General features: G+C 42.8%; 1 protein-coding gene across 1 annotated transcript; it reads left to right on the top strand.

Moving 5' to 3' along the window:
* The first annotated feature begins 20 nt into the window (after positions 1-20).
* On the top strand, positions 21-27,979 carry LOC308387527 (uncharacterized protein). Its single transcript, XM_080867630.1, has 11 exons — positions 21-55; positions 369-418; positions 13,996-14,074; positions 14,156-14,372; positions 15,244-15,515; positions 16,144-21,407; positions 23,889-24,105; positions 26,411-26,643; positions 26,738-27,022; positions 27,096-27,202; positions 27,564-27,979. The coding sequence occupies exons 3-11, from the start codon at positions 14,006-14,008 to the stop codon at positions 27,806-27,808; spliced, it is 6,909 nt and encodes a 2,302-aa protein (XP_080723756.1). The 5' UTR covers positions 21-55; positions 369-418; positions 13,996-14,005; the 3' UTR covers positions 27,809-27,979.

The raw sequence follows: 27,979 nt of genomic DNA, 5'->3' as shown, positions 1-27,979 counted from the left end.
GAAGATTTGACTCTCTGCAAGGATTGCAGTCTTTGAGCTCAGGGTTGAGATTCCTGTAAGTAAAACTTTATCACATTGATTTTTAGTCTCCTGCGCAGGTCACTGATTTTGGCTTTTCTAATAATTTGGAAAATGACTCCAATCATTTTTATCTTTCTTGTGAATGCAAACATCTACATGGTCATATCTGCTGCAGCTTTGATGTTTTCCAAGTCAGTGCTTATGAATCTCTGTCAGTCTACTCTTTCAATTTCAGTCCATTAAAGTTCATATTCTACTGATCAGTCATTTTTGATCGCGGGCCACGTTAAAGTTTTATTTTTATATTAGTTAAAAGTTGCTGTCATGTTTTTACATGTCTTATGCAGCGCTACCTTCAGGTTTCGTAAGCGGTCCTGACCTGAGGCTGAACTCTCAGGTAAGAACAGCTGTAGCTGCATCCATGTGTTAAACAGGAAGTTGAGGTTGCTGTTGGTATTTAATGTTGAGTTGTTGCACGCTATCCGAGAATGAGACTCCCACAGAAGTCAGATAGTTCCTCTTCTATACAGAAAACTGTTAAATAAAGAAAAGCTGATTAAAAGATGTAAAAAAGCACAAAAAATATTTTTAATGAATAAATAATCAGAATGAAATGAATCACTGCTTTCTGGACGGTAATTAAAGTTGTTATTTTGCGGTGGTTGGTTTGAGTGGCTGTAGATGACGTGAACATAAGATGTTTATAGTTGGTCTCCAGGGGAACAGGTTTACTGGGCGGATTCTGACAGATAAACAGGAAGCGAGCTGGTTGGCTGACTTGAGGAAACTGTGACACGTCCACACTGATCGTTTTACTGTAGCTGAAACGGTCTGGATGCTTCTGACTCCCAGTTTTTGTTTGATTTGGAAAACTGAAGGATCATTTGGACTCGGAAATGGATAATGATGTCATAAATAACAGGCAAACAAGGACCTATCTAATATATGTGGCACTACACCTGTATGAGTTGTGTGCACTGTATATATGTATATATATATATGTATGTATATGTGTGTGTGTGTGTATATGTGTGTGTGTGTGGATTGGGGATGGAGACAAGAGAAAAAACCACAATAACAACACTGGTCCGGCCGGGTTAAGTCAAACGATGATTTTAATAGTCACACGCGTGGGAGATGGACACTGTATGCAGACAGCCTCAGATCTCAAAATGGTGGAGCATTGCTCAAACTCTTATAGCCTCTGGTGCCCCCACCTTATCATAAAAGCCTAAACATTCACATGCTTTTCTCTCACACGGCGCCTAAGCTACGACCTTGGCTCCCCGTTTATCTGCTCCTGCTGAGATGGGGCAGAAAACTCCAGCATGTTCTCTTCTAATCAGACAAATAAGGCGATGACTTTCTGCGAACAGTATTTCTTATAACATCATAAAACAATATCATTCATCCACAATAAATCAGGAGTCTAATGTAATGCAAATCAGTTTAACTAATGCAATAGTTATCAGCTTCTTCTAATTCAGGAGAATAATGCAAACTAAATCTACCAATAATTCACAATCTTTAATTAGGGGTCTAACATGGCATAAAATAATATTATAATCTCACACTCCCCCGGATGAGCTCTTTATTCTAAAGAGCTCACCTACACCCCATAATCCAGTGTGGCCGGGTTCCTCTCTTCTCACTCCTGAGGCCCTTTGTCCCCCTGATGGGCGAACCACATGTGAGATGACCTCTGTGTTTGCGCAGTTCAGATGTAAGAAAAACTATTATTCCAACAATGGCAGGTACAGATGACACTCCCCAGGTCTCCCACAGCTTTATTTGGTGCTACCTTATACCCTTCAGACGTACTCAGACTAGAACCTCTGTCCAAGGAGCTTTTAGCCTTTATTTTATTGCTGCAGCCACCAGTGTCGTCCAGTTGGTAGATCCTCTGCTCTTCTTTCTTCAACCTCAGGGGTTAGACAACCCTTCAGTCGTGGCACAGATCAGGGGATTATTCTGCCCTGATTTCAAACAACGATCTGTGTATCCTCGGGTCCTGTGTCTCCTGTGTATCCTCCAGAAAAAGGAACAGGAACGCGTCCCCCTTTTGCCCAAGAGCCTCTCGAACCTCGTTGGTCTGGTGTTCCTGGATTTCCGCCAACCCCTTCATGGTTATTGCTGTGTTTATGGGATCCATCCTTTTGAGGTGACTAGCTGGAGCCCAAACGCCATGACACTTGGACCCAGTTGGTGTCTCGGCAGTCACTGTGTCTGTCTCTGCTGCGAAGGATCCTCGTATCTCTGTGACCTCGTCTGGTGTCTGTTCCTTTCTCTGTAAGAGACAGAAAACCAAAACACCTCTCCTCCTAACCCTAATAATCTAATGTTGTTATCTACTGACCTTCTAGTGATTCAGAATTGGTTTAGAATATTCAGAATGTCCCAGGGACTTACTCTAATCATATCCTATGTGTGTGTAAGCGTGTTTGCATTTACCCCTCTGCACTCAAGGCATTTCCTACACTTTATCAGTCTGGACCATCACGCCGAACGAAGCTTATGACCTTCAAAAGGCCGAGTGCCAACTCATTATAAGCACATTTGCAAGGTGTGTTTGAAAATTACTAAAACCGCTCATATTAAGAAAAGACATCAAAAACAAATTAGCCATTTTTAATCCTCACATTTGCCCCCCAAAAATCATGTGTTTGCTTCCACCTACTGTCCCTTATGGAGACACAATATTGCAGCTACAAGGTCTCCCAGGTTGTTAAGTTGATCTGCGTGTGATGCTCTGACTCAAGAATATGATCTTAAATGAATATCGTTTAATTAACTACCACTACTTAAAACTAAAGACATAATTGAATAAAAATCACAAAGAATAACATGATATCAGTGTTATGTAAGCGCGTGCGGCCTTCTATGCTCGAAGTCACTCCACACCATAGATCAGCCAAACATCACGTTTACTGTAGCTTTTAACCCTCATTAACTTGAGCACAACTCTATAATGAGCAACAAACTGAGGTATGTCTGAAAATGATCATGGTTACACCTGCAATAGAAGATCGTATGATTATCCTGACACCTGTGAATATACGATTAAGAAAGAAGATTAACCTGCGGTTATAACAATCACTGGAACACAAACGTTAGTACAATGTCAAAAGCTTCAATAAATGTTTAATGCAATGCTTGTTATATGATTCTGATGCAATAATAATGCTGATGCTAAAATAAGAGTGAGAACACCCCCTTTTATCCCGTTTAACTTGACACATAAACGTTTATAAATGCCTCTTTTAAATTTTATTTGCCCCTGTTTTCCCCTCACTGACCACAGCAGGGGATCTTAGTCATGAATCAGCCATGATTCACCTGATTCATCAGTGAGCCCCACCGTCACTGGCGTCTGACAGGGTGGCGCTGCATACTCTTCCTTTAATGTCACTATTTTCAACCTGTTGATTAGAGTGCTTAAACCTGAAGTCGACTACGTCCACAACAAGTCAATACAGCTGTAAATGTGGCCAATTATCAATCTATTACCAATCAATAACAACAGATAACTTTTATTTTATGCATGCTTTTAATCAACCACTCACCCAGAGGATCTCCAATCCCAGGAAATTCCTTCTCCTCCTTTAATGAGTCTGTCCTCCTTCCATGCCCTGGTAACTGGTCCATCCAGAGCCATATGATCTCAAAATATACATACAACAAGCCAAACCACACCTTGGTCACACCAACCCTCTTCCTCCCTGAAGATGTTCAACGCCATCTTAGTCTGGACTGTCAAATTGACTTTAATGCTGACTGTTCTGACAATCCATTTTATAACGTTTCCTGGTCAGATTTGCCAATCTCTGTACCAGGGTTTTAAACGTTTTGCCATCTTCATTAGTTTTATTTTTATTTAGTTTCGACTCCAGATTTTCAATTTTTTGCCAGTTGTAATTAGTTTTTACCAATTCTTTGCTAGTTTAGTCTAGTTTTTATTTTCTGAAAATCCTTAATTTCAGTTTAGTTTTGATTAGTTTCAGTTATAGTTTTATTTGTGTTTTGCAAAAATTAAGTGTCACCAAATCCCAGTTCCATTATATCAGTCATGCTCTTCTGCTTATCCTTGGGTATTGAGACTATTAACTCTTGCAGCACCGGGTGGTCCTAATTTTGGTTCAAGTGAATTGATAAACTTTTTGAAGGCGATTGACTCACACATTTATTTAGATGTCCCAGTCCTGTTGTCTTGGGATGCATCACGCTGCCTTATTTGGGGTTAGCTGTTTTCTGGGGATGCTGGTTAAGTGGGGGAGCTCTTCAAGGAGGGGGAGTGTGCTCCCCCTGATGAGGTCTTCTAGGTAAGCTAGGTTAACCTTCTTGTGTGAGCTTTTCAAGTGCACTTCAAGGTTTGTGGGATTTTTAATTTTATAAATGTCCCTCATAACCCCCTGATGACCCAGTACTTCATTTTTGCGCACTGTAGTACACATTTAGTTTTTGCTTGTAGCTCGCATACTCTACTTGCCACTCCTCTAAGTCCTGATGTTTCTTAGAGAGGACAACAGTACCTTTAACCTTACATGTATATCACATGTGTGGAGGTGTGGCCTTGCCAATTGTTTTTCCCACCTTTTCAAAATGGCTGGCATGCCCACAAGCACATTTTATGGAAGAAAGAAAGGTAAGCTTGATATTTACATTTAAAATGTTTTGTTAAACTCAGATTTTTATTAATTTTCAAAAATAAAAATCTAGTAAATAATTTGAGGGGTCTTTAAGAATTAGGCTTATTGTGTTTGACAGAGGAAATGACTAATTTATTAATGTGTACTCTAGTGCACGTTGGGACTTTGTACTTATATTTATTTCACTGTTTCCTAGTAGACAACTCTTTGACAAAGGCGGAGAGAATTCTCAACAGAATAATTGAGCGAGATTCAAACATAGATTTTTCAGAAGATGAGAGTCATGTGAGCCAGATAGGAGAGGGTGAGAACCGAGGAGGAGCCACACAAAGATTATCTGCAGTGGCAGATGTAATGGAGAAAAACACAGGGCCACCTGGAATCTGTCGTCCCACCTGGTCCGAAACCAACGTGTAGGAGAATCTGGAATTTTTTATTTTGAGTTAAAAAATAAAATATGGGTAAAATGCAGAAATGATTTCCAGTAAAGTAAAAAATAAGAGTCGCATTTATAGCTGAATCCATGACACCTGATTGTTACTACAAGATCACATCGTTGCTAAAAGTTATCAGTGATCTCAATGTGTGAAAAGAACTCCCAGTATCTGGAGTTCAAGCTCCTGTTGGCTGAGAAACCAGGGACAAACATGTGAACAAGACGTGAATAATACCAGTAATGAAGAGTTCTCTCCAAAGATCAAGAAAAGGAAGCCCCAATCAGATGAGAGTGTAGCAAAATATGGTTCACTCCACTTGCCTGAAATGGTTAACAGTCCAAGGCATTTCAGTTGTAGAATGGTTGGGTGCAACAGTAAAACATATGTGAGATGTGGGAAGTGCCAAATGTTCCTTTGTGTCTCCAAATAAAATCACAGTACTTCCTCAGATATCATAAATGAATTGGCTTTTGTGAAATAGAAAGCCCAGTGCAATCACTTGTTCCTGAACCAATGGCTTACAGCTAGTGAAGTGTCAGTGACTTCTAAGTTGATCCCTGATCTACATTTTTATGATATTGTTATATAAATAAGTTTTAATATCCTGCTTACAAAAATTTCAGTGGAGCATTTAATTTTCTTAAATAGCTCTTGAATTTTGTTAGTTTCACATTCGTGATCAATGAACTCCCCTTGTGCACTGTGGTGCACATGTTGTAAAATTTAAATAAAGTTAGTTAAAAACAATTTTGTTTTTGTAGTGTGTTTTTTTTTTTTACCGTCCCAACACTTGATTTATCTGAAAGAAAAAAGAAAAAGAAAAAGAAAAAATGAAAATACTTTTCTTTTTTTCCTATTTTCTTCCTCCCTGGGTCTCAGGAGGACATTGTGTCTCTTTCCACTGCCAGACTCTTGCTATCTCTAAAAAACAGTCCTATTCAAAGTAATCCTAAATTGGACTCTGGCGCTTTCTCCCGACTTTTCCTGACATGATTTCTGCGCGTGGACGGAGCAGCGACACAGACGACTCGACTAACGTACTGCCTTGACTTCTATTGCAGGGCACGCACACATCAATGAAACTAAACACATTTTGCTATAAATCCAGTCAATTTTAGTTAGTTTTGTGAACATTCATTACAGTTTTAGTCAGTTTTCCTTTTTGTTTTAATTTTATTTCCGTTAACGCAAATGTTTTTCCACTTCTAGTTTTCGTTATTTCATTTGTTTTCTTTAATAATAATAATAATAACCTTGCTCTGCACACTGGAATAAACATAATCAACATGATCAACATTTTGCTGCGTATCAATTCACCATCTTATCGATTCAAATGCTCCATCCTTATGTGGTTTGTGACATTATGCTTATCTAAACTTCCACTCTGTCTCTAAATGTTTGAAGAATTTTTCAAGTTTGGGGTCAAATTTTGAAAATTTGACCATAAGTGAAAGTTATGGCGTTATCACCCCCTTTGGGGCTTACCTTTCCCAGTTTTGATGATGTTCCTCCCTATTCTTTGCAAGTACCCCCTTTTCGGTGGCGAGAAACTGTTGGTGTGGTCAAGCGGGTGCTGTAAAACAAAAGCTCAGGACAGAACAGTCACCAGTCATGTACTTCATTCAAAATTAGCATATATCGAACTTCATATTGATCCTCTGAGTGTAATGGTAGATTTTAATTTGAACTTCTCAAAGCTAAAAACAATATTTTCTTTATTTTACTCTTGTTCTTGTGCAGCACCACCCCTCAGCACATGCCCCTGTCGGTTCTATCTTACTTTTAAATTGCAGACTATTTCAAGAAAGCACCCAAAAGACGGGGACCAGTGTTTATCATTACATATCTCCATTTTGAGTGTGGCTGTCTATCATTCCCCTGTTATTCATAGACCTCGGTAGAGGGTTTTGTTTTGTTTTGTTTTTTACCTCTATAAAAGTTAATTGACTCTCTACAGTAACCCGCTATGGTTAATAATAACATGTTCAGTCATGAGTGAAATCAAAGCTTTTCTTCACTTTAGCATTTAACATTCCCAACAATATAATGTGATACCTTAATTAAAACACAGCTACTAAAACACAATTTTCTTAATGTAAACATCAGTAACTCAAAATTAGCAACCAAAGGGTTCAGCCTGCAGCTCACACTCCTGTGAAGCTACAGCCTCCCCCCTTAGTCTCTGTCAATCCTCTGTCCTTGCAAAAACAAAACAAAGCAAGACAAAACCTCCACCCTTCTTCTACAGGCTGGGTGAATTGTTGTGGACATTCACTAATCCTAAAGTCGGCACCGTTTTTGTCTCAGTATCAAGTCAGTTAAAACGTTTAGTCGTCAGTCCGTCACAGTCCAGTCACATGCATACATCCACACACATTCATACCAGAAGTTGCTGATAATGGAGTCTCACGCGCAGCCTATTCGAGCCTCCATCACCAGCAAGATGACGTCATCATTTTAAAGGAAACAGTTCCTTGTTTTTGGACTGGATTGACTCGCTGCAATCCTTTTAGGCTCAGGACTTCTCATTCGATCAGTGTCCCATATAAGTGAATTTCTCCTAAGCCCATTATAAACATGGAGAAAAATACTTTGCGACTGTTTTCAGTAAGAATATTTTATAGCGCTTTAAAGTTCAGTCTCTCAGGCCTGGATTAAAGAGCCGATTTGTTAAATCAGGAACTCACAAAATACCAAAATATCACCACCGGTGGATCACACCTCTCAGATGTTCTTATCTCAGTGCACTGTAACAAAAGCAAAAACAAACGTAGCCAATAAAACACTCATATAATAACAAATACTGGGGCCCATTGCAAACATGTTCAAACATAAAACCATCCTTCTCTCTCTTAGAGAAAGAAAACAATCCAAACCTCACTGATAGAATCAACCTAGTGTCAAGCAAAACCCAAAAATCAACCAAAACTTCACACACTGTATTGTGTAGGCATACAGGCACCGTAACTCCTTTTTGCACTGACAAAAACATGTTGGATTGACTTAACTTAATAGTGGACACTGGTTGCACACAAATGCGTTGCTGTGTGAAGCACAGTAAACAATTCAGTGGAGGCCTTAAGCCATAAACAGACATCACGCACAGACATTGTTTTCACAACCACACTGTTGTGACCTTGTCCCCTAAATCTACACAGATGCCCTCTGTGTGGCATGAAATGCATTTAACCCATAAACAATCAATGGCTTCTTATTGTTGTACCCGACTCCATATTTGGATGTTTGTGTGCAGCATTTGTTAGTAAAGCATTCTTCATTGCATCAGCGTGTGTGTGTGGATCACTTCTCAGTGAATTGAATCAGCATTTCGATTTGTGCACGTGTGTGTGTCATTTCTCACTCAATCAATGAGTGCATGTGTTCATATGTGTGTTTCTCTTCATTCTGAGTCGGTGCATGTAGATGTGTGTGTTTGTGGGTGTTTGTGTTCATCACTTTCCTGTTCTGGTGTTCTGGGTAAACCACGGCCTGAAGCGTGCCCTGGGTCCTGCCCTCCTCCTTTTCAGTCCGTTTGCATCCGTTGGTGCTGCTTCTCAAAGTTCTGTCCATACTGGTTCTGGCCCCAATTGAGGCAGTGCTTTTCTCCAGCGTCCTGCATCTTCTCCTTGTTCCGCTCCTCCTTAACTTGACCCTTTTGCTTCTGTAGCTCCTTCAGGGCTTGCTCATGCTGTTGGAGCTTTTCATCAGGTTTGGCGACCTCCTGCTCCAGCAAGCTCCGGCTTGATTTCAAGTCCTGTGTCTGGGACTCCAAGCCTGATGGGTTCGATTATCAGCCAGCTCCTCCTGAGCCATGTTCAGTTCCTGCTCTGATGCCTTGAGCTCTTACCGAGGGCAGAAACCTCAGAGTCTTCTCCGTACAGGTCAGAGTGAAGTCCATTGATGTTTCCCTTGCTTTGCTCCACGGCCTTCTACAGCTTTGCTGTTCGGCTCTTCTCAGAGGTCAGCTCCTGGCCGAGCCCCGGCACCTGTGCCTTCAGCTTATTTTCTCCTGGTGCTTTTGTTCATTCCGAGGTGCCTCCTGACCTCAGTTACTCCTCCTGTCTCTGGCACGCCCTTTTTGCTGCCCGTCACAGCTCTGTCAGCTGAAGCTGTCTGGAAATCTCCCCGTGTAGTGAAACGGGCCTTGGATTTAACGCTCTCCGTCTCTGCTGCATGAGATCGTTTTCCTGCAGCAGTGTTGACATTTTCAGGTTGTTGTTGTGGGTCCAGCTGCTGTAGCATTTGGTCAGGGTCACATCAAAGATGGTAGAGGAGAGAGCAAAGATGGTAGGGGGGGAGAGCAGGAGTCCAGGGTCAGCCTCGGCTTTCCGGGCCGACAAAGCAGCCTGTAATCAAGCATAAAGAGAAAAAACAAAACAAACACAAAACAAAAACGAACGAACAGGAAAATGATGTTATTTTGGCTGCGTTATTCAGAGAGGGGAGAAACAACGGGGCCAGGCCCTGTGTCAGCCTTCTCTCCCCCTCTTTTTGTTTTTTCTCACCATATAATCCACTCATGACCCGCCAAGCTGACAGGACAACACAGGTACATGTTAAAATTCTTAAGATCATGTTTAAAAGCACAAAAAAGGACTTTTCTTTCACTCAGTAATCACTTGTATTAATCAATCAGCAGAACACATGTCACAATTTGAATCTTTTTACCACTAAATTTGTTGTGTCTTCACTGGTTGGTCAGACCAGTGTCTTTTTTGAAGTTAAGTTGTTGTCCTGCAACCCAGAGAGTTTATTTGTTAGTAGTGGATAAACTTTATCATTTAACAACAGGTGTATGTTAAGTTTCGCTGCTTTAAACTTGCTGGAAAATCTTCACATGTTCATGGATGTAAGCTGTTTCTTCATTGCGTGTATGTGCGTTTGTAGATGGGCTAATTTAACGTTTTTTCTCAAACGAGGCATTTCTCTAACATGTGCCTCTCTCTCACATTTCTCTGCTTGTGTGTGTTTTTGTTTCACCTTTTTGTTGTGATGCTCCGGACGCCTTCCCAACCTCCACAAGTCTGTTGGCCCCAATTTTATGAGTTAAAAACTTCTCTTAATTTCTCCTCTAATTCTCTCCTAGCTGCTGTCTTTTCCACAGCTGCTGATTCATTTGCATGTTCACACACCGTCTAAAAATAGCTCGCAGCACTGCAGCTGCACGTCACACACAGTCTCACACAAAGCTCTGTTATTTTATATTACAAAGACGTCTTATATTTATAATCACTGCAAGGCCTGACAGATTTAGCGCCTACACAATTTTGACAAATTTTACCATAACGGGTCCAACCGAAGAAAGATAACTTTTTTGCAGCCACTTACCCAGTATCTGTTTCCACAGTCTCTGGCCTAATTTCTAAAATCCCTAACTCAATTTAACTGTGTCCAAAAAAGCACATCACACCGTTTCAAACGGTGAGGAGACTCTAACTCCTAGCTTATTCCAGGATGCCCTGTACCCCACAGATAAGCCAAACTGAACAAACCCTGTTCGCCGACAGGTCAAGACCGCGCGTCCACGGCCAGGAGGGAGCGTAACCTCCGGGCTATGCGCTTCTTAGCAGTTTCCGACTGCCGTCCTATAATAATTTCCACCTAACCATTTTTGACAAATTTTACCATAACGGGTCCAACCGAAGAAAGATAACTTTTTTCTAATCAGTTAACTAGTATCTGTTACTTCTGGAACAGCCTCTGGCCTAATTTCTAAAATATACCTAGCCAATTCCCTACCAAACTACTTGAGCCTTTAACTCAATTCCTTGGGACTCTAACCCAGCATTTCTTTTTCAACTTCATTAAATACTCTTAACCGGCTTTAACTGCATAACACACACGGGGATCCTCATCAAAATCAAAACAGACCCTCGACCAGTAATTTCAGTGAGTAGACTTTTAATTTAATCATGTCCAATTTGGCACACTTTGGAAATAATTCAACAGGTAGTGCCTTACCTTTGGATAAGCCGGCTTATGCCCACTCACGTCAGACCACTGGCTTGTGCCTGTCCGTTCGACAACCTCGGACCGTCCAAACCTCTAACTTCCACCCCAATACCACAGGACGAGCCCCCAAGCTGTTACGAGTTCAAAATTGGGGATGGAGACAAGAGAAAAAACCACAATAACAACACTGGTCCGGCCGGGTTAAGTCAAACGATGATTTTAATGATCACACACGTGGGAGATGGACACTGTATGCAGACAGCCTCAGATCTCAAAATGGTGGAGCATTGCTCAAACTCTTATAGCCTCTGGTGCCCCCACCTTATCATAAAAGCCTAAACATTCACATGCTTTTCTCTCACACGGCGCCTAAGCTACGACCTTGGCTCCCCGTTTATCTGCTCCTGCTGAGATGGGGCAGAAAACTCCAGCATGTTCCGTTCTCTTCTAATCATATATATGTATATATACATATGTATATGTGTGTGTGTATATATATATATATATATATATACACACACACCTATATATATGTATATATACATATATATATGTGTGTGTGTGTATATATATATATATATATATATATATATATATATATATATATATATATATATATATATATATATATATATATATATATATATAATTTTTTGCGCCTCTGGTATTTTTGCCAATTCCTTTCTGTGTCCTGCTCATGTATTGACCCATGTGCCTGTTCATCTTAGCCGATATGATGCCTGACAGGAGCTTCCATGTAGTACTGAGGCAGGTTATTGGTCGGTAGTTGGAGGGGACCGGTCCCTTCTTGGGGTCCTTGGGGATCAGGACCGTCCGACCTTCGGTTAGCCATTCCGGGTGTCTCTCCTTAACTAGCAGCTGGTTCATTTGTGCTGCCAGACGCTCGTGGAGTGCAGTCAGCTTCTTTAGCCAGTAGGCGTGAACCATGTCGGGCCCTGGTGCTGTCCAACTCTTCATACTGGAGACCCTTTCTTAGATATCTGCCACTGTGATGTCTGTGAAGGTTCTCAGTCATCCAGGTCATCGTAGTCTAAGGAGTTTGCAAAGAAAAGCGTCTGGACTTCTTTAAGTTACTTGAAGACGTTTCACCTCTCATCCGAGAAGCTTCTTCAGTTCTAAGGTCAAATGGTGGAGAGTCCCAGATATAAACCTAGTGGGAGTTTCCCCCCACAGAGGGACAAAAGGACCCCCTGATGATCCTCTAATCGCCTGAGCCAAGGTGTGAAACTGGGTGTGGGCTCCAATCAGCCTGATCGTACTTGGGGCTTTGTATCCAATCTCGTGTGGGGGTGATGATATCTCCCCCCTGACCTGGCGTCCTGGCTCCCCCTTGCCGTAGCACATGTGTTGTACCTCGTCAATCTCTAGCTGTGAGAGCAGTCCCTTTTTTCGAATGTTGGAACACTGAGCTACTAGTTGTTTCGCCGTCAATGTGGATGGTGGATATCGAAGCATCCATAGGGTATTGAAGCATCCATAGGTCCCTCATCGTATTCATGTAGCCCCTTCCGCCGGGGTTACTGGCGTAGTAGCATTCCAACAACGCCCTGTTTTCATCTCTTGCCCACCGATGCCTTCTTGTTCCAGTGGCCCACTTCTCGTCAGGGTGCCCTGGTTCCTCAACACCTGACGCGGACCTTGTTGATCCGGGTGACATCCGAGCCGGCATGCCTTCATATTTCTCTGTCTCACTCATGTCTGCGGTAGGCCTGCTTAGTATGTGGGGACCTTACTGGATACAGACGTCCCAGTCGGGAATCCCGCTCCAAAGGCGTGTAGTCTTTCAAATTTCGCATGGTTGGATCTTAACAAGGTTCCAAGTAGAGCTTCAACATGCAACAAGAAGAAGTGGGAGAGAGACAAAATATTTTTTGAGTATGCTATTTGTTGAAAACAGCGTTTAGTAACTATTGATATCTATGACTAGCTAGTTTATTGTGATGGTGCTTTTTTTTTCTATTATTATGTTGCTCTTTGTTGTTTGCTGTCTCCTCTGTTTGTTTGTTTGTTTTTTTTCTCCATACAGGTGACCCAGGAGTTTTTTTTTGTTGTTTGTTTTTTTTTCTCTCTTCCCCCCCTTCTCACCGTCTCTTCTCCCCTTTGGTTTTCTTTCTTTCTCTCCCCCTCTTTCTTTCATTCTTTCCCCCTGTCCTATTAAAAAAAAAAAGATGACAAAGGATGAACTGAAGCTCCGCCATCACGTGATGTCACATGCTGCTGTTTCTGATGTCACTTAAAAAAAAAAAAAAAATGAAAACAGCGTTTAAACTGAAACAGGCTGTTTTACAGCAAATCAAACGTTTAGGACCACGTGCCTTTAAAAGGCCAAATCTGTGCAAAAATGTGGATTCATTGTCCTTTTCTGTCAGGTAGTCACACTGTCATGACTTTCAGATGGCAAAGGCAAAAAAACCCTTTGTTTTTGAACTTGGTTGGGTTGTTAAACTGCATAAGCAGGGTCTCTCACAGCATGCCATCACTGCTGAGGTGGATGCAGTAAGACAGTCATTTGGAGTTTCTTAAATGGTTATGGAACAAAAACGTATATACATATACGCACACACACGTGTCCAGATGAACAGAATCAACCTTTTGGGATTTACTTACCTGGATGACCAACACAATCTCACTGCATATTAAAGATCCAAGTATCCATTTAAGGCCCACAACTGCAGTCACACAACTGTAAGTGTCTGCATTCAGAACGAATGCCGTGTATTCTGTAAAAGTACAGCCCTGATAGTAACTGTCAGTCTGCCAGTACTGTTGGGTTGTTCCAAACATCCACACTCTGGACACAAACCTGATTAGAGACATTCATGTGGTCACAGCTTTTCTCTCAGCACCCAGTCATCTCCACAATGTTAGTAAAACTTCTTCTGACCTTCTCTAAATTCTCTCTTTCATTTGTCTTATAGAGCTTGAACCATGTGGAGCTTCTATACGATACATAATGAGACTCCCTACACATTTCACTACTGTAGCAAGGGGAGAGAGGTAAGTCTACAAAACCAAATGACAAGTTTCACCCTTGTCTGTGGTCATTCATCCTAGTCCCTCCCCCTCTCTTTCCTTCAGGGTGTGCGTACAGTGCGTGGCAACAGCACAGGAGAGTACCTGCATGCATTACCACCATTTTGGGGCCTTTCCTTTAGATACGGAGATCATTCAGGAAGTGACCTCACTGGTGCAGGTGGTGGCGCTTCGTACACCATAAGAGAGAGCAAAGACCACAAAGAATTTGAACTGGTCCACAACATGTTAGGTAGTGTTGTTGACCGTTGTCCTAACTTTGGTAAGTATCAGTCAGTAGTGTGTACTGCTTAATAAGACCAGAGTTCACACACCGGAAAGAAATCAGAAAGTTAGCAAAAGCCTAGAGTGACTGACTACGTCACTCTGGATGCTGTAGCTGCTGTGAACAACAGAGCCTCAAATCAGAAGTATTTGACTCCGTGGTATAATTCTCAACAACTTACCCTAAAGCAGACGACTCGTAAGCTGGAGAGCAAACGGCGTGTCACAAATTTAGAAGATCATCATTTAGCCTGGAGAAATAGTTTGCTGCTACATTTCCTCTTCACAGTCACCCACCCGCCTGATTTCCTTGCTGCTCAGGAGGACCTGGTGTGGGACAGCTAATCAGGCTAAGCTACGTTGGTCCACACCTGCTCCTGGCCAGTTTTAGGCTTACTTTCAGTGGTTTGTCCTCCAAAACTATGAACAAGCTATATTTATTACTACTTTATATTTATTATTATTTATAAGTACTAACCCCCCAAAATAGGCCACGCAATAACTAAACACTTGACACACTGAACAGGAAAGTGCCATGAAGAAAGCACAGAAACACAGGCCACACTGCTAATGACACAATGAGTGAACACTGAATAAAATTTGCAGCTGATTGAAGAGGAAGTGTGCCCTGATAAAACATACATAGGTTACAGGATGAAATAAGTTGCTAAGTAAGAGTTTGAAATGAACTGGGCTGCACAGATGTCGCTGCACAAGCCACCAGTGTGTACCAGGAACAGGAAGTGACACAGTATTCCAGTGAGAGCCAATACCAAGCTCTTTGCAGTGTAACAGGGTTTCATGTCAGAAGCTTTTAACAAATTAAAAACAAATTAAATTTCTCTAAGCACGCATTCATTTCTCTACAGGCAGAATTGATGAAGAGAAACGAGAACGTGAGAAACGCCAACAAGAGGAACGACGCAGGAAAGAAGAAGAAGAGAAAAGGCGTCAGGCAGAGCTTGAGCGACAGAGAAAGATCCAAGAGCAGATGGAGAATGAAACATTAAGAAAAAAGCTCTCTGAAGCGCACAACAGGCTTCAGGAGGATAACCTCCAAACCTGGGAGCACCGTCAGCAGCACTCTCACGTTCTACACCAGCTCTTGGAAGATGAAGCACATCACATAGAGAGAGATGAGGTAGGGTCCAGCCTCAGGTAATAACAGCTACGGGCATCTGGGAAAGGATAGCAAAGAGGCTCTGGGTCCTTATAAATGTCTAACATTTAAGTCATCGTAACCCTATGTCCCAGCCCTATACTCTGGAAGATGACAAATTTCTCTTTTTTGAAAAAAAAACAAACAATAATGGATTGGATTTACATATATATATACATATACACATATTATATAGCGCTTTTTCAAGGCACCCAAAGCGCTTTACAATGCCACTATTCATTCACTCTCACATTCACACACTGGTGGAGGCAGCTACGGTTGTAGCCACAGCTGCCCTGGGGCAGACTGTAAACAGTTCAGATCAGTATAATATTATATTTTTATAACATTAATAATTAGCATAATATTTTGTTATATAGGTCTCCTTTTAACCAAACAAATTAAAAAATCAATTGCTACTCCTGAAGGTCCTCATAGCAGAACATCATCACAGTTCTGAACAGATGTTTGTTGTCCTTACTGCCAGATACCCAAAACATCCATAATAATTCAACATTATGGTCAGGTGAGGATGACAGCATCTGACCCTGCATACAGTTTCCTGCTGCTGACACTGTTACGCTCGTGTCTTTGTTCCTCTTTAATACAGGTCGCTGATGTTAATGAGAAGTTTGAAAAACTTCTATCAAAGTATGACATCAGAGAGGATGAACATTTACAGATCCAGCTGGAAGACAGGATGAAGACTCTCCAAAATAAGCTGACATTACAATATTTTAACGAGCACCCCCACTTCGTCCCCACTTCATTACTGTGGGCTTTGGATCAGACTACTGGATACGTGCTGCTGTCTTTGACTGAGAGGTTCAACATCCTGGAGGCAGTGCTGAAGGTGACCTTAGAGGGTGACCCTGATTTTGAAGATCTCCTCCAAAATGGACAAGACAAGAAGACAGAGTTCCTCCTCAGTTTGCAGGAACAGCTACATGCTGACAACCCAACACTGGCCCAACAGGTGTTAGCAAATGTTCTGGATCTGTCCTCAAAGCTACCCCGATCAGGTAAGGAGATCGTCAGTCAAATAGTCTTCAACAACCTCTGGGCACCAAAAGACATCAAGCTTTTCCTTGGAAAGACCTTAAGCATGGATCAGAAAACAGTCACAAAAATCCTCCACAAAGCGTGCACGTACGGGCTGAGCTGTGACGACGCTCTCTCTGCCCTGAATGAAGACGATCCTGCAGAGTACATCCAACATTGTGTGGACAAAGCTGAGCGAGACAAAGATGCTTGCACACTTTTGGCTGAAATGGAAAACAAAAACTTTCCAGAGTGTGTCCCGTCACTCCTGCGAGAAGTCCTGACATATATTGAAGAAGAGCTACCCAAATATGGAAGTGTGGCCATCAACAGGGAGATGATTGAAGACTGTAAAAAGATAATAACTGCTCTTGATTTTAACAATCCTAAGATTGATGCTCTGAAGAAAGTCCTGATCATCGTATCCAGAGCTGTAAAGGAATGCACCGCCTTTACCACTCAAAGCGGTGAACATGTTCAGGGCTACTTCCCAAGACCCAGTCAGCTAGCATCACTGCTGCTGCTCCTGCTGCCACAGTCTGGGGATAAGAAAGGTTGTCTGTTGGAAATCAGCACTGGAGAGGGCAAAACTTGTATTTTAGCCATGTTTGCTACAATACAGGCCACCCGAGGCATAAAGGTGGACATCGTGACAAGCTCTCCTTTGTTAGCAAGTCGTGATCAGGATAAGTGGAGAAAATTATATGATATGTTTGGTATTACATCATCCACGGTCCCTCCAACACAAATCGATAGCTGCTCTTTTAAAGATCATGACAAGCTGCTTGAGGATGCATACAGCCAGCAGGTCGTTTATGGCACTGTTGGTACATTTGCAGCAGATACGCTGAGGCAAGAGTTTGAGAAGAAGACTACCCGAGGTCCGAGGAGGTTTGAGTGTGTGGTAGTAGATGAGGTGGACTACATGACGTTGGACAGCGGTGTCCAGGTCACGTTCCTGTCACACCAAGCCGGCAGCCTAAGGCACATGGAGCAAGTCCTGGCAAGCATCTGGGCCATGATGTCATCCTGCAAGCCAATAGAAATGTTTGAAACAGGGGAGATCAGTTGGGGAACCAGGATCCAGCACTTCCACAAGGCTGTAATGCAAGCAGTGGTTGGCTCAGAATCAGAAGATGTTTCAGCTGATGACATACTTATTCTTGGTGCCCAGCTGGGGTTTTATCCACAGGAGGATGTGGATGGATTAAATAAAGCAGATGGTCAGACACAAACAGAGACTGACAGCTTTAAGGATGCCAGGTGGAAAGCTACTGAGAAAATCATGGCCAACATTGGACCAGAAGAACAGTGTGAGCTACTGAGACAAGTTCAGACAAAAATAGAAAACGGTGTATCTGTAAATTGTTACTCACTAATGAACAACAAAGCCAAACTTTACAGGAAGGACAGCTCTCATGGAGACCCTGATGTCAGCCTACTTCTCCTGGAGAATGGCTGTACCTGTGAAATAATGTCCGAGGAATCCCTCATCCAAGGAGCTGTGGACAAATTAAAATCGAAAATTAAATATTCTGATGAGTGTTCAGTGAAGTCATTGGATGAGTGTAAGGGATTTATTGTGATCCCCTCTTTTTTGAAAACATACATTGAGAATCAGTTACTAGTTTTTGCCGAGAACGCCTTAAAAGCCATCAGAATGACTCAGGGAAGAGAGTACATGATTGAGAAAGCACCGGAAGCTGACGCAGGTGGTTTCAGTGATGCTGACAGTCATCAGTATGATGCCATAATTCCTGTGGACTTTGAGGCCAGTGGGGTGTTGGAGAAAAACAAGCGATGGGGTGACGGCCTACAACAGTTTCTGGAGATGAAGCATCAGCTGGCCATTTCTCAGCTGTCCAATGTAACAAATTACATGTCCAATGTCCATTTCTTTAAACGGTACCTCAATGGAAAAGGCATTTTTGGTGTTTCTGGGACATTAGGGGGGCAAGCTGAGAAAGTATTTCTAGAACGGCATTACCAAACAGCAAGCTATGTCATTCCAGCTCACCGCTGTAAAAAGCTTGTTGAGTTGCCAGCAGTTCAGGTGAGTGGAGGCAACATGCAGTGGATCCAGGTGATCTGTGAAACTGCACAGAGAGCTGCAGACAGAGGCCAAGTTGTTCTTATCATTTGTGAAGATGTTAAAACTGCAGATGAGCTGAAGACAAACATGCATGTTCCAGAAAGGCAAGCCAATGAGATCACCATGTACACAATCAGCGAGAAGCACAACATCGAGAAGCAGAACTTTAGCCCGGGAAACATTATCATTGCTACAAACCTCGGCGGCCGAGGGACAGACATACACGTTCAGCAGGACGTAAACGAGAGTGGAGGCCTCTTTGTGCTCCTCACATACTTTCCTAGAAGTCACCGTGTGGAGCGACAGGTCTTTGGACGCACCGCCCGAAAAGGAAACCCAGGGATGGTCCAGATGGTTCTCAACCAGGGCCATCTTGCACCAGCCTACCAAGGCCATTCCATCGAAACCATGAGACAGCTCAGAGAGGAGTATGAGCTCAGACATTTAGACAGCATGGAGAAACATGAACTCTGTGAAATTGACATGAAGGAAACTCTGTTCTCCAGTTTCTGTCAGTTTCTCTGTAACTTTGACAAGAATTACACGGTAGAAGAAAGGAGTGACCTGTCCAAGATGAAGCTGAAGGATGTTCCTGAATATTTTAAGATCCATCAGAACAAGTTCGACTATCAGACTGCACTGGATGCTTTGAAAGAATCGTGGGCTTTGTGGCTCATCCTTCATGAAGAGCACATCAGCAGACATGACGATATCAGCCAGCTGAGAGAAGACCTCACCAAACACTTGAAGAAGACTGGTGACTTCCTCCTGCAGGGGACGAGCTATAACATCTATGATTACATCAAACAGGCAGCAAGCAGAACTGACCTACACTGCATGAACAAAACCAAATGTGACTTTGGTGCAAAGACTTACTGGCAGAGAGCTGCAGAGTGCGATCATTTCTACAGTGCTGTGGCGCTTTATAATCAAGCTTACATCACACTCAACCTCAGAAAAGGAGACTACATAGCTGAGGCAAAGGAATTACTGGAGGAAGCACAGTCTGCAGTGGATGTCTATCTCTCAGAATCAACAAATACGATGATGTTTTGTAATCTTTCAGTGACGAGTGGCTTTGTTCCACACCACACAAACAGCAACCTCCAGATCCAAATGCAAGCCAGGATGACTATCTTCAAATCTTGGAAAAGATACATCGAAAGTGCCCTGACAACTCTGACACAGCTCGATGGCAGCAAAGCTGATGCAGAGGTAGAGGATTCCAGTGTGTACCATCTTTCCAAAGATAAAGATTTAATCACCACCAATGAGCTGATGATGCTCTATGAGAATGGCCTTAGCACAGTCTTTGAGGTTAAAAAGAAGCCCGAGTTCTGCTATGATGCCCTTGTTTGTTTTGTTCTCGGCGCCCTTCAAGTTGCAGCAGGTGTTCTTGTTTGTGCTCTGTCATGTGGTGGTGCCAGTCAGTTTGGACTTGGACTGATCTGTGAGGGAGTATCTGACATGATTCAAGGGATCAAAGGAATGATACAAGGAGGCTTTGACTGGGCTGAATGGGCAATCTCCAAGGCCATCAGCATCGGGCTGTCTCTGATCTCTGGTGGATTCAGCCGACTAAAGAAAGCTGCAAGTGCAGTGCGTAGTGGCACAAAAGGTCTGATCGCAGGAGCAAAGACTAGTGCCTACACAGTAAAACAGTGTTTTCTGAAGGCAGGGAAGTATGCACTTCAGGAACTGGGGAAGCAAGGATGCGTCAGTGCTCTGAGTTATACTGCTGAGAAGGCATTTAATGCTTTTTTCCAAAACGTTCTGAGGAAAGTCTTTGAGGAAAAGGTGCTTTCACTCATAAAAGCCAACCGTAGCCTGGATGAAGTTCTCACAAGCTTCATTTGCTCAGGAATACCAAAGAATATCCTGGAGAATGGGTCCAGTGAATTCAGAATTCACAAAGACTGTGAGGAAGAAATGCTTCAGTCAGTGGATCTGATAACAAGAAAAGTGATTCCTGACCTGATGATGAATTGTACCATGGCTCTTAAGGCTCTTGATGGACTTTCAGCGGTCTGTGGTGCTGTAACACAACACATAAAGAGCAAAAAAGGGTCCGATCGAATAGAAAGTATTCTAATGGGTTTGGAAGCAGCTAAATATGCCACAGCCTTTGTACAAATATGGAATTCGGTACCAACAGAGAAAATCATTAACAACACCTTTGTTCCTAAGCTCTTGCAAAGCATGGGAAAACTACCTCAGGAAAGCAATGACCAGGATGAAAGGCACAGTTTATCAGATGTAAAACGCTTTAAAGATAAACTCATTAACATGATTGCAGAAAGTGTTTCAAACTCTTATGTTGAGGCCTGTTCCAGGCATATGACCTCCATCATGAGCAAAATGTGCATAAGTCAAATAAACCATGCTGTTGGTGGTGCTGTTAGCAACATACTTGGCAGGGCTGACACCCAAAGTTTCTTTAACAGCCAGGAGTATAAGTACAACATGAAAAAGGTCCTCCAGCGTCCACGTGAGTCCCTGTCAGAGTCTGACAAGAAAGACTTGGAGTGCTACATTGAGGACATTTCTGATGTTAACCGCCCTGCTACAGCTTTGGACATCCACGTCCTCACCCAGAGTGATGCTCTGGAAGGCAAAGGAATCAAACTGGTTATGGTGGACAAAGATGGAAAGAAGCTCTCAGAAGACTATTATCCTGGGAAGGAGGACTCAGCAGGCGATATAGTCCTCCAACTGAAGAAGGAGCCAGAAAATCCAACACAGTGAGTGAAGCATACATATTTGATATTATTGCGCCTCTCATTTAATTAAGTCAAAATAATATATATTTTTTTAATTGACCAACTCATATGGGCCAGAAAGTTAATTTTGACCTGTTTTGCAAGGGTAACCCTCCCCATCCCAATTTCCAGACTTTGGTTTTGATACTGTCGGGTTCTTCTACGCTGAGAGAAGTTCAGGAGACAGTCTAGCAGTTCACTCTCTTTTATTATCAGGCAGTTAAAATTGGGCTTGCACAGCTGTGGACAGTGTCAGGCAGTCTGTACATGGAGAAGTGAAGTACAATTCATAATTCAAAGTATATATTAGACACATGGAAACAGGAAATAATTGTGATTGCTTATTGATGGGGAGATGTCGTGGTTGAGGCTCAGCACTCCCTGATTTGTTCCTCATGGCAGCGGCCATTAACCTCCAGTCAGGGATCTTGTCCTGTGTGAGAAAACTCCCTACCTCACAGTTTTTACCAGGGATGTTTTATTTCCATGCTGATGTCCGCCTTAAAGGAACACTATTAAGTGTTTATTTCTTGTTCACTGGAACGCCCTGTTATCATACAAGCAGCCCTTCCTGTCTGTTCTGTGAGCACGTAGCTACACTCAGCTCTGTTTGTGCCTCTTACTTAACCCTTCACACCGTGGGGTTAGTGCTCGTATCCTTCTAATGAGGAGCGTATCAACCCTATTATGATCACACACTGCAATCAATGTCAAAAAGAAACTTTATCTAAAAACTTAATAATTATTCTCCTGTCTGATAATCAGGGGACAAACAAACTAACAAACTGTTTTCCCCAAACTGGTGTAGTTGTTTAGTCTGAGGGCAAATCAGAAACCCACTGAACAGCTAGAACTGACACCAGTCATGGTGAATAATAACACAGAGCTGGCACCCTGACATCCTGTGGTCCCACTATAATGACTTGTCCTGTGTTGGTCTACTGGCTGTGAACTGGGAAGGACTCCGTTATTTTCCTGCCCCCCCCGTTTCAATTTTTTCTGGCATTCTCGTATCACTTCCTGTTCCTAACACAGTGCACAGTAGTGTTTTGTTACCATGTGTGACTTGTTTAATTATATACCTTCAGATAAAGGCTTATGTCAAACTGTAATCTTCATGTGGTTTATCCAAAGCGCGCTTTCTGCTGACTCACCCACAGTAAAGACCCAATGACTGTCTTTAGCGTAGCTATTAGCTTAGCTTGTAGCTGAGTCATTAGTTCCTTCTCAAATGTTTAATTTCTCCTCTGTTCAGCACAGATACTGGAAAGAAATGTTGCCTGATTGTACGTCTGGAGGCCAGGCTCAGTGAATGGAAAACCAGCTCTGGACTCTGGACTCTGGCATAGACAGTAGTTAGTGTGGGCAACGCTAGCTTTGCTACCATTAGCTCTTCCTCAGCAGATAGTCCTGAGCAACAAGAAAGAAGGCTGGCTGGGTGACGGTGAGGAGGAAGTGTAGCTCTAAACAGAACACCCCGGTACACCACCTGTTCCTCTCTCACGTAGTTTTCTCGCCACTTTTGTGGGTGATTCTGTTTTGAGAAATGTGAAGCTAGGGACTCCAGCAGCCATAGTCAACTGTCAGAGGCGAAGGCAGGCGACACTGAAGGAACCCTGAAATTGCTGGGAATGGCCTCTGACCTTGACTCATCCCTGTGCTTGTCCTGCTAGACCTCAGTGCAGCGTTCGATACTGTCCACAATAATATCCTATTAGAGCGATTAGAACATGCTGTAGGTATTACAGGTACTGCGCTGCAGTGGTTTGTATCATATCTATCTAATAGACTCCAGTTTGTGCATGTAAATGGAGAGTCCTCTTCACACACTGAGGTTAATTATGGAGTTCCACAGGGTTCAGTGCTAGGACCAATTCTGTTTACATTATACATGCTTCCCTTAGGCAGCATCATTAGAAGACATAGCATAAGTTTGGATTCGGGAGACAGACACTATCTCTACTTTCAAGATTAGGCTTCAAACTTTCCTTTTTGCTAAAGCATATAGTTAGGGCTGGACCAGGTGACCCCGAATCCTCCCTTAGTTATGCTGCAATAGGCGTGGGCTGCCGGGGGATTCCCATGATGCACTGGGTGTTGTGGTTTGGTGATATATAAAACAAAATTGAATTGACTTCCTTTACTGTTATAGTTTAATCTGATTATATACATTATTCCCCACATTCATTTTCCTTATGCTTCTAGTAGAAAGAGAAGGATTATTACTCATTCATCAATATTGTTCCAACAGCTTCACTGGTGGACACAACTTACATGACAGATTTTATGTACAACAACATTATTATTGGTCCCAATCAAAACTCTTAAATAAAATTTAAAGTAATAAACAAATGTTATGGACTACTTGTATTTAGAGGGAGATTTGTTAGTCTCACCTTTTCCCTTTTTTGTCCAGAGTGACTGATTTGTTGTTTTTTTGTTTTATTAATGTATTTTTTACAGGACGATGGGGTTCTTCTCAAGGATAACTAAACGGATTCGTGGTGAACAGAGCCCGTGCACAGGTCATTTTGAAATCCTGAGACCAGATGGGACCACAATCCCAGTAAATTCAGAAGATCAGAACTGCCTCTACCACGCTGTTGCCCAGGCCACCGGTAAAAATCCAGGTGATGTAGGAAAAGAGGCACGGATCCTTCGGGAGCAGGTCAGAAACAATGTAAGTCTTACTGTTATTATTAATATGGTCTACAGTGGGGCAAAGAAGTATTTAGTCAGCCACCGATTGTGCAAGTTCCCCCACTTAAAATGATGACAGAGGTCAGTAATTTGCACCAGAGGTACACTTCAACTGTGAGAGACAGAATGTGAAAAAAAAATCCATGAATTCACATGGTAGGATTTGTAAAGAATTTATTCGTAAATTAGCGATATCAATTCATTAACGGATTCCACACAAAGACGTAAACACAGAGCGGACGCATCAGAATCAGCTTCGTCTTTCTCGGCTTTCTCACCCGACGGCCCGCAGACGGACACGCTGTCGGAGCTCAGCGATCCTGATGCGTCCGGTCCGCGCTGTGTTTACGGCTTTTTGCGCTGATTCTGAGCTGCAGGTTTTGTCTCTCCAACCAAAATTCGCCAGCAGCAAAAGAAGCAGCAAAAGAAGCAGCAAACTGCGCTTCACATCTGATCAATGTCGTCATGAATTCCCTCTGACTTTTGCTGTTTTGCTTCCATCATGATAAAAATCACTTCATGCACAGCTCTCTCTCTCTCTCTGTACTTCAAGAACAGTTTCCCGTCTCAAATTTCTGTTTTCTGTATTATTCATTCGCTTATTACCCACCAGTCTACCGTTGCTTACAGCGCTGTCTTTTTCTTTTTTGACTTAAATGACCTCGGACAAGAAAGCCTAATTTCTGTTGTTCAATACTGAAGAAATTTAAACTTTATATGCAGAACATTGTAGAATATTTTTAAGGTTATCTGCTATAAAAAGCCAGACCAGGAAAATCTCCTTCATGTTTTTCTGTGTTTTATTCTCAGTTACTTTCACACAAAGACATCTGCTGTGATGTTCACAATTCTGATGAAGTCAGTACTGATAAATGATCAGAATTATAATATTTCTGACTGTCTGAGGCTAAGTTGAATCGAATGGATTATAGAAATCAGTGAGCAGCCTTGGCCTGACAGAGTGGATGTAGCTGTGGGTAATGAGAAAAGATGAAAAGAACTATTGATAACATTTTTGTTAAGTTAAGGCCTGATCCGTCTGAAGTTCACAGCCAGCTCTGACACGGTGCCATCAACCTCTGAACGCTGAAAAAGCAGCAGAAACACATTATATGCTGCGATAAATGCACAAGTGTCCCCTCTCCCCACTGCCTTTCAGTGGCAGGCAACAGCATACAGGTCGTCAGAGGAGCCGAGATGATGATTAAGTTTAACATTTCCTACAATATTGACAAAGCACTTGAAGCACAAGTTTGTTAGTTAATAATTTAGAAATGAATATTGGCTGTATGGGACCCCCCCCCCCCCCCGCAAAGAAAGTGCACATGTAAAATTGTGGTGTTAAGCGATGCAGTTGAAAAACTTTCCTTTTTGCTAAAGCATATAGTTAGGGCTGGACCAGGTGACCCTGAATCCTCCCTTAGTTATGCTGCAATAGACGTAGGCTGCCGGGGATTCCCATGATGCATTGGGTTTTTCCTTTCCAGTCACCTTTCTCACTCACTATGTGTTAACAGACCTCTCTGCATTGAATCATATCTGTTATTAACCTCTGTCTCTCTTCCACAGCATGTCTTTATCCTGTCTTCCTTCTCTCACCCCAACCAATCACAGCAGATGGCCCCGCCCCTCCCTGAGCCTGGTTCTGCTGGAGGTTTCTTCCTGTTAAAAGGGAGTTTTTCCTTCCCACTGTCGCCAAAGTGCTGCTCATAGGGGGTCATATGATTGTTGGGTTATTATTGTAGGGTCTACCTTACAATATAAAGCGCCTTGAGGCGACTGCTGTTGTGATTTGGCGCTGTGTAAATAAAACTGAATTGAGTGAAAAAGCCGCTGGGTTTACAAGCTGAGGAGCAGATTTAACAGACTCCTCAGTAACTTGCTTGGCTGTTGTACAAACCAGAGGTGGTGCACAATGATCTGGTTTAGTTCGTTCAAATGGGAAAACACTAGGGCCAGTCTCACCCTTTATGGCTGGCTAGTGCAACACTAAGTCACTGATTGCATATGCAAGTAAACACAAGGTTTCTTTTTCTCAGAAATTGCAAACTGGGCAACTCTAACTCATCTTGAGCCGCCTTGGACTCATCAAACACGATCTCTGTGGCCGCCTCTACAGGCTTAGCCCACCCTGCCTTGGCCTCTGGAGCTCTGTGCGATTATGGACCCAATCAGTGTTTCACCTTTTTACAGGAGGTGTAGCCTTTGTGTTATTCAGAGGCCGCACTGGAGATGTTGGAAGCAATTAGGTAACTCATCTTATGGCATGTTTTATCTCCACTCAGCTTCAGCAAAACCTACCCAAATACGCAGGAGCTCTGAAGCTGCAGAAAGGATATGAAGAAACCTTTAACTCTCCTGGAAGATATTACATATGTGGAGGAGATCGAAAGGCGCGAAGAAAAGCCGTAGACGATTTCAACGCCATCTTGGGCGACATGAGCAAGAAAGGTTTGAGTCCAGAGGAATTACGAGATATCCAAGAACGACGTCTGGGTTTGGTTGGAGCGCACGCTGAGTAAGTATTTAATGTGTGACCACGACGACCAGCAGATCGAACTTCACGTGTAACACACATTAAATCGTATTCTGAATGCGTTTCTTGCCAACAGTGTGTACAAGATCCGGGTGCAAACCTCAAACCAAAGAGAATGTGGTGAGAACGGGTTGGCGGTGGAAGCCGACCACGTTCCACCTAGATGTGTCTTTCAGAATGCCCTTAAAACGTTGCAGGACCCTGAGAACGTAAAGTTAAGAGAGGACCTGAAAAACAAAAGTCCCAACCTCTTTGCTCTGTTGGATAAAAACGGAGACCGCGGGCTGTGCAGAGAGGTTCTGAAGCCGCACCACGAGGCAGGCCTGACCTGGCGCAACAGAAAAGAGTCTCGTATAATCAGGTGAGAACGAATCTGTTCGTCCTGGAGCTAAACTCAGAGTTTTCTTTGGATAGCTAACGTGCTTCTGTTCCAGCGAGAAGCTTGAGGAGACTCTTATTTCTGGAGACGGGGAAAAACTGGTGAAGATGTCGCTGCTGGCAGCCAATCCGGTCACATCCAATTCTCTCAGAGAGGATGCAGGTACGCTACAAACAAGCCTGTAGAGATAGAAGTACTATGTGCTGTTACCAGGTTACTGATGAGACAATGAGCAAAGATGTTCGTCACCATAGAAACGACACAAAGAAACATCTGTCTGCAAAAATGATGCAAGAGTCTTTCAGCAGTTTAATGCACAGAGTCAGAGTGCTGGTTACACTGGTTTCACAGCCACACACAGGTTAAATATTAGTACAGGAACACGTGAAGCACCAACGATCACATTAATGAGTCCTCGCCTCAGTGGTCACAGTAACAGATATAGTGCGATGCTGTCAGAGACACCGTTTCCTGTTCAGTGAGTAAACCCCGCCTCTCCCTGCTCGCTGTGTGAACTCTGCAGGAATCCTCTCGCTGAACATCTCAAATATGTCCAGAGACGCAACGAAGCGCTACCACGATGTTGGAGACAAGCTGCTGGTGGAAGGTTACTACAAGAAAGGAGTCCTGAACGAGGAGGAGAAGAACAGCATCATGGGCTGGCTGAAGGGCGGAAACCTGTACTCGAAGAACACGTCAGAGTACAAAGAGATGTGCCGCGAGCTGAGAGCCAAGATACAGAAACACAACAACAACAGTGGAAGATAACAACAGCGCCTGTGAGAGACGTGTGTGTTCAACTGAACGTATCAGATCATTTATCATTTATATATTTTGTTTCCTCTCTGACCGTTTCATCATCATCCTCTTTTCCTCTTTTATGAGAAAACAAAGGAGGAAGAGTTTCTCTGAAAGATTTCAATCCGAGAAGCAGCTCAG

The sequence above is a fragment of the Rhamphochromis sp. 'chilingali' genome (genome assembly GCF_963969265.1).
Source record: "Rhamphochromis sp. 'chilingali' genome assembly, chromosome: 19".
NCBI lineage: Eukaryota > Metazoa > Chordata > Actinopteri > Cichliformes > Cichlidae > Rhamphochromis > Rhamphochromis sp. 'chilingali'.
The sequence above is the reverse complement of the archived record's forward strand: the minus strand, read 5'-3'. Positions and strand labels throughout refer to the sequence as shown.

Excerpts from the sequence above, each read along its gene's own strand:
- LOC308387527 (XM_080867630.1), top strand. The coding sequence starts at position 14,006 with ATGTGGAGCTTCTATACGATACATAATGAGACTCCCTACACATTTCAC. Across the intron at positions 21,408-23,888 it reads GAGCCAGAAAATCCAACACA|GACGATGGGGTTCTTCTCAA; the intron begins GTGAGTGAAGCA and ends TATTTTTTACAG. Across the intron at positions 27,203-27,563 it reads TTCTCTCAGAGAGGATGCAG|GAATCCTCTCGCTGAACATC; the intron begins GTACGCTACAAA and ends TGAACTCTGCAG.